This window comes from Cebus imitator, unplaced genomic scaffold (assembly GCF_001604975.1).
Source record: "Cebus imitator isolate Cc_AM_T3 unplaced genomic scaffold, Cebus_imitator-1.0 Scaffold828, whole genome shotgun sequence".
Lineage (NCBI taxonomy): Eukaryota > Metazoa > Chordata > Mammalia > Primates > Cebidae > Cebus > Cebus imitator.
This window is the reverse complement of record NW_016108143.1, coordinates 169,288-177,021: the sequence shown is the minus strand read 5'-3', so window position 1 is coordinate 177,021 and position 7,734 is coordinate 169,288. Positions and strand designations below refer to the sequence as shown.

The 7,734-nt window shown below is 35.7% G+C and overlaps 1 protein-coding gene across 5 annotated transcripts in view; it reads right to left on the bottom strand.

Moving 5' to 3' along the window:
* Window positions 1-7,734, bottom strand: part of ATP11B (ATPase phospholipid transporting 11B (putative)) — a 119,095-nt gene that overhangs the window by 32,284 nt on the left and 79,077 nt on the right. For all 5 annotated transcript variants that reach the window (XM_017520383.2, XM_037735532.1, XM_037735533.1 and 2 more), the window contains 2 exons: window positions 4,917-5,070; window positions 3,236-3,338 (listed from right to left, as the gene is read on the bottom strand). In XM_017520383.2, the coding sequence (XP_017375872.1) occupies window positions 3,236-3,338; window positions 4,917-5,070 (257 nt within the window). The remainder of the gene's footprint in view (window positions 1-3,235; window positions 3,339-4,916; window positions 5,071-7,734) is intronic.

Genomic DNA, 7,734 nt, shown 5'->3' with positions numbered 1-7,734 from the left:
ATATATATATATATATATATATATATAATATTGAAAGTTAAGGATTTAGCAGGAGCATCAATTATTACACTAATAAGTACAAGTACTGGGTAACACACTTCCGATGGACAGAATGCTATAAAATACTTCACTATTTTCAATGAATATAAAAAATATTCAAATTTTTGAGTCATTTGAATTTAACAAAATGAGCATAACACTTCCATGAATAAGTCAAAATGTGCTTTTTAAAAGAAAAATATGAATTTAAGATAAATTTTTAAAAATGTACAATATCATTTGAAATCAGTGCATCATTTCATCTGACAATTATGAACACTTTTTTAAAGGTTACAATAATCCTTAAGGTTTCAAAAGAGAAAAAGGGTCATCACCCAGTTTGTATTTTTCAATCTAGAAGAAACTTTTAAAAATTATTTCAAAATTAAAATTTTTGTCATAAAAGGATGAAAGTGTCCCAAAATGTATAATGAAAAAAAACTATATTCATAATCCCTAGAGAAAACCAGTTGTCTGCATTCTTTCAGAAATTTTCTTTCTGCTTATTTCACGTGTGTGTGTGGATGTTATTTCATATATACAAAAACATGTATAAAAATGTGGCTCACGCATGTAATCTCAGCACTTTGGGAGGCCAAGGCGGTGCATAACCTGAGGTCAGGAGTTTGGGATCAGCCTGGCCAAAATGGTGTAATCCTATCTCTATTAAAAATACAAAATACAGGTGTGGTGATGGGCACTTTCTTAGCTCAGGAGGCTAAGGCAGAAGAATCTTAAAAAAAAAAATAAAAAAATTGGCCGGGCGCGGTGGCTCACGCTTGTAATCCCAGCACTTTGGGAGGCCGAGGCGGGTGGATCACAAGGTCAAGAGATCGAGACCGTCCTGGTCAACATGGTGAAACCCCGTCTCTACTAAAACTACAAAAAATTAGCTGGGCATGGTGGCGCGTGCCTGTAATCCCAGCTACTCAGGAGGCTGAGGCAGGAGAATTGTTTGAACCCAGGAGGTGGAGGTTGCAGTGAGCCGAGATCGCGCCATTGCACTCCAGCCTGGGTAACAAGAGCGAAACTCTGTCTCCAAAAAAAAAAAAAATAGTTTTACAATTTGCTTTTGTTGCTTACCAGATTATGTACATTGCTTATAATGTGTACTTGTAATGTATATCTTCATTAACACACTCAATTTTTTTCCTAGAAATTTCTGCATGCATAATTGTAATGTCAATAGGCACACATTTAAAATTTTGTTTTGAATAATGATGCAGGGTATACCAATTTATGCTCCCACTAACGTTGTGTAAGACCATTTGTTAATCTATACTTTTACCAGCTCCAGGCTTATCAATGTTTGTAATACATTACAGTACATACCAATCTGATGGGCAATTTTAATTTCCATTCCTTGGATTGTTGGAGGGACTGAACTTTTTTTTCCTTTCTTTTTTTTGAGACAGTCTCGCTCTGTCCCCAGGCGCCAGGCTGGAGTGCAGTGGTGCGATCTTGGCTCACCGCAACCTCCGCCTCCCGGGTTCAGGCAGTTCTTCTGCCTCAGCCTCCCAAGTAGCTGGGACTACAGACACACACCACCAAGCCCACCTAATTTTTGTATTTGTAGTAGAGACGGTGTTTCACCATGTTGGCCAGGATGGTCTCGATCTCTTGACCTCGTAATCTGCCTGCCTTGGCCTCCCAAAGTGCTGTGATTATAGGCGTGAGCCACCACGCCCGGCTTGAACTTTTTTCCCATACATTTAGCATCCTTTTTCGATTTCTCCTTTTGCAACAACCGATTGCTCACATCCTTCCACATATTTCTATTGAAATGTTTTTCTTATTCTCATTAATCTGTTAATACTTCATAACCAGGATTATTAAAACTTTGTGATCCATTTTACAAATATTCTTTACCAGTTTGTCTTTAAAATTTGTTCTGGGAGTTTTTACCTCTGCACAATCTTTTCCCTATAGTTAACTATAGTTCCTTGCTTTGGTGTTGTCCTCAAAAGATTCTTCCACACCTCAAACAACAGAATTAGTCATTAAATTTTCTTCTATTATTTTTTTTTGGTCTTTATTAGTTATTTAAATCCTAATTCATCCTGAATTTGTTTTGTTGTAAGTAATAGAGACTCAACTTCTTTTTTTCCAAATAACTAACAAGTTTTATCCATTTTTTAAAAATAAATAATTTTTTTTCCTGCTTATTTCAAGTATTTCCTTTGTTATATTCTAAACTTCCAGACGCTTGAATGCATTCTAGTGACTGGTCTGCCTATTATCATTACAGAATCAAACTGTTATAAATATTGTACATTTTTATGGCCTCAAATGTATGGTATAGGAAGTTATCATCAAGCTGCTATAAAGATTTATACAAACTAAAAGGAGAATTAAGTTTTCAAAATGCAGAGTTAATGATCTGAAAGAGGAAGGAGTTATTTGAGAGACACATGGAAAAGACCAGACCTGATAACTACCCATCTAGCACACTATAGAGACTATTCCAGAACAGAGATGAGCTTAACTCTCACATTTTACCCTTCCATAAAAAATCCCAAGCCTATACTTTTCATTTTGCTCTGTATTTATATAATAAGATTACATAGCTAAAAAGGAAAGGATTAATAAATTACATATAATGAAATGATATTAGCAGTCTGAATCAAATAAAAGTTTTAGGCAAAAATAGAAAAGAGTAATGATAAAGGTTATCAAAATGAGAAAACTACTTGAGATTTTATATTTTTATTATTGTTTCGTGCAATTTCCTGCCTTTATAATTATCTTTAAAATGCACTGCTGAATCTTTAGATTTACAAATAAACTGAGTAACAGTAACATTCTAAAACAAGAACCGTAAGGGCAACTATGTAAATCACAAATGTAGAATGTAAAAAAGGTAAAATAATGTGAAAGTACTTTAAAACGTACAAATGGCATGCAAAAATAAAGTTACTTTTACTATGAAAAAGAACTGGCAAAGACAAAATTCACTAATGTGGTATTTATTCCATTTAAAATGTGAAACTAAAATTTGGAATGAAAATATACATAATAGTGGGCTTAATTATAGTAAGTTCCTGATGCAATACACCGTTATATTACCATGTTGTATTTACTTTTCATTCACAAATTTGATACTGCACTTTAATCTACAAAAAGAAAATTCAAAACCACCAAACAATACCTCCAACTTTAAAAGTTCAGGAAAAACTTTTCAGGAAAAATTAATCACCTATGCCAACATGGGCTTCTTGTATCATGCTTACGTCATTAGCACCATCACCAACAGCCAATGTTATAGGTTTCTCAGGTGATATTTTTATTAGTCTTATTACCTGAAAGACACAATGAATTAGTTATTTATGACACAACTTCAATTTTCTGGCATTTATATAAAGTCATTTATCTAAAATGACTCTAGTAAGAACACTAATGAAAGAAATATTTAATTTCACATTAGATAATAATATGCACTGAGGTTCTTTTTTTTTTTTTTTTTGAGAGTATCTCAAGATTTTAGAAATGTCTTTCAGAAATGACGCAACAAAACAAGAGAATTATCTTTGGATTTTATGATGAGAAACAAGAATCTCTCAAATACAGCTTAAATATTAGAAGGATTAATAACTGGGTAAAAAAAAATGACTGCACTTAATTCAACTGTTAGGCAAAATTTTTTCTTTCTCAAGAAATTATTTTTTCATTTGACATGAAAGAAAAATAATTGTTTCCATTTGTAATAAAATTTAAACATGTTTTAAAAATCAAGATTCAATTCAATGAACTCAAAAAAACTGTTTCTTTGGGATTCTTGAATGTACTTTGATAAAGAACCTTGGTATTTGCTCTGTCTGATCTCCAGTTTTAGTCTCTGTAGACTGAGGTACATGAATTATCACAACATAGGCACTGTAACAAAATTCCACGAAGCCCCAAAAATTGGATGTCTAATTTATTAGACCTATATGGGAAACAATATTTAGATGTTCACTGCAAAGGATGTTTGTGAAAAATAGTCTAAGACTTCAAATTCCAAATTTAGACTTATAAAAAATGTTTGTCCGGGCACATGGTGGCTCACCCAGAACTTTAAGAGGCCAAGGCAGGCAGATCATGAGGTGTGGAGTTTAAGACCAGCCTGGCCAACATGGTAAAACCCCAACTCTACTAAAAATACAAAAATTCGCTGGGCATGGTGGCGAGTGCCTATAGTCCCAGATACTTGGGAGGATGAGATGGAAGAACCGCTTGAACCTGGGAGGCCGAGGTTACAGTGAGCCGAGATTGGGCCACTGCACTCCAGCCTGGGTGACAAGAGACTCCGTCTAAAAAAAAAAAAATGTTTATATAGGCTTTCACTTGAATCACATAGCTAGCTGAAATGTAAATATTTCCTATATATAAGCTTTACATTACAAGTTAATTGGCTTTTCAACTTTTTGCACTAAAGCTTTATTTATCACTTTATAGCCAAAAGTAACCAAAAATTAACACTTCATAAGAATGTTATATAATTATATATCACTATAACAACAAATTATCACTTAATGAGAATGTAAGAGTAAACGGAGATCAACAGAACCATCTGAAGGTGCAAATGACTGATGTCTCTCCTAGACTCCTTCACTCGCTACATAACTAACTTGTGAAACATTGGTTATCACAGTTTAATTTCTGCAAGATCACAAACTGCTACTCATCACAGACTTTCTGGGTCACTGAATAGTTGAAACTCACTGAGAATTCCAAAAGTCTAATGTACATGGTTAAAATTTATAATATGAGATGTGACTGACTCCTAGTAAAATTTATATACTGTATAGCACCAAATAAAACTATGTAAAGCATTAACTTTAAAGAATATGTTTATATCTAAATATCTTTACGGGACTTTTTATAACCTATATACATACTTTTGCTTTCTGCAGTGGAGCCATACGACAGCATAACACAGCTGAACAATTTCTGCAAACTTCCATAAATAGTTTTTCATGCTCCCTGAGTGCAAGAGATAGGCTGGTCCCATCCACTACCAGTCCATGCTGAATCACATGATCCTCTGTAATTCTAAAAGAGAAAATAATTATATTCTCTGTAAGATAGTCTGAAGCCATATTATTTACACTCATATAGAACAACACATTCTTACTGAGAGATAGATCATTTACCCACAGCCCTTACTGTTATAAGACTGATGTGTCAGGAAACAAACTCTGCTGTATTACCGTAAGTTTAAAATCAAGCAGAACTGAGTCACTGATATGATGAGTAAAACAGATATTATTCAATTTTTTTGGGTGGGAAACAGGGTCTTGGTTTGTCACCCAGGCTGGAGTATAGGGGCTCACTGTAGCCCTGATCTCCTGGGCTCAAGGGATTCTCTCTGAAATTTAGCCAATCATGGTGGCTAAACTTCAGCTTCCAAAGTATCTGGGACTACAGGCATGGGCCACCATGATTGGCTAATTGTTGTTATTTTTCATAGAGACAGGGTTTCACCATGTTGCCCACCCAGGCCAGTCTCAAACTTCTGACCTCAAGCGATCTGTCTGTGTCAGCCCCTCAGAGTGCTGGGATTACAGGTGTGAGCCACTATTCCTGGCCTAATAGTCAATTTTACAATGAAATGATATACACAGTAATTATATTTTGTAAAATGTAAATTATAATACATAATCTGAGGATATTCTCCCAAACTGTATGAAAAGTCTTAGAAAAATCGAAATATTAAACATTTAGCAAATTCTAATTTAAAAAACTATGTGAAATCAAGAATGTTCAAGAAAACCCATGATCAAGATTTACCATATGTATAACAACCAAGGAAAAGAATGAAGGAACAATACTGTCATTTGATAGGAAATCTATGATGGATTGTACATGGATAATACCTCACAAGTGGGCATATGCTACATAGGAGCTACTCCAAGTAGTCTCATTGCTGGAAGGTGGGCAAACCACTTGTTGCCAGGAAGAGGTAAGGAGACTACACCAGAATGCAAATCAACAAAATCACTAAGCACACTATTTTATTAAACTGATTCTCCCCTCTTCCCAAGTCTCCTTTGGTAATAACACTTTCTTGAGATTTATATTTTGACATAAGCTCCTTTATGTTGTTGAAAGCCAGTACTCAGTGCAGCACTGTCCTATATACACCTTATATAAAAATGTTTATATAGGTACACCACAAGTACCACAGGCTCACAGAACAGCAGACACTCTGCTGAGAACTATCCCTCCATTTAAAAATAAGAAGTGAGAAGACTATTAAATGAGCACAAGCTACAAAAGTTAAACATATATTGATAGATTTTAGTCTTATAATAAAAACTTTTGTAAGTTAAGGTGATATCTTTCATAATATGCCTAATCACTGCTGGGTTGTACTACAGTAGTAAGTGGTAAGCAATTCACTTTACAGCATAAAATTTTATAAAATGTAGTTTTCTCATTATGACTAACTCTCCAATATCTGAAATCAACACCTATATTGACTTTAGCACAATATTTTATGATTTTTTAGATTTTACGATTTTTTATTTTATTTTTTATTTTACGATTCTTTATTTGGCAATTTGTGCTGTCTCCACTGTCTTCAGCCTGTCCGAAGCACTACCTGAGCAACATGCCTCAGAAATGCTAGCAGTCAAGAGTGAGAGAGAGCAAATCAGTTTTCCTCGGAAACATTCCCAAGGCACATGAAATTAGGTCTTCCTCTGGACAGGCTTCATTAATCATATTATGATCTTACAATCCATGGAATAATATTTAAGAAATATGGAAAAGAGGCACATGTTTGGCACACAGGTAGCATTTGCTCATCTCTGTAGCCCCATGCATCACTACTCTTCATACCCTGTCCCATCTATACCACTCCCTGATCATAGTTTATAATTATTTCCTTGAATACGTCCCCCTCTCTCCCAGCTCTGAATTTGCAAGCGCCGCCCCCTTTGCTGACAGAGTGAGACGGCATTTCACTCTGTCACCCAGGCTGCAGTGCAGTGGTGCGATCACAGCTCACTGCAGCCTTAACCTCCCTGGTTCAATCCATCCTCCTACCTCAGCCTCCCAAGAAGCTGGGACTACAGGTGTGTGTTACCACACACCTCTAATATTTGTATTGTTTGTGGAGACAGGGTTTCACTATGTTGTCCAGGCTGGTCTTGAACTCCTAGACTCAAGTGATCTGCCTGCCTTGGCCTCCCAAAGTGATTATAGGCCACTGTGCCTGTATATCAGGATTATGAGCCACTGTGCGCAGCCTCCCCTTTGCTTCTGAGTGTCACTCTCTGTCCAGTGAACATTTCGCTTCACAGGAGGCAACACAGTCACTGGTTGTTCCAGGGCTCTCCCTGATAGCACTGGGCTTGGCGAACCTTCTCTCTTCTGTCCTCCCAGAGCTTCTGTTCTTGCCTCAGTTACAGTTCTGTTGGGACAGGACTATGACAGTGTATTTACTTCTGTTTTCCCTACACACTGTAAATATTCAGGGTGTAAACAACACACCTTATGTCTCTGTTCCAAATGTCTAGACAGATGACATACCTCTGTGAAGGAATGGATATATATATCCATCCTAAAGCTTTCAAAGGCATGAAACTCTTTGTTCAACACAAGATTTTTATAACAGATACTTCCTGAAAGTCTGTCAATCAAAGGTCCTATTGACTTATATGGTTATCTCATAAAATGTACTCCATCAAAAAGATATCTCTAAAATATAGC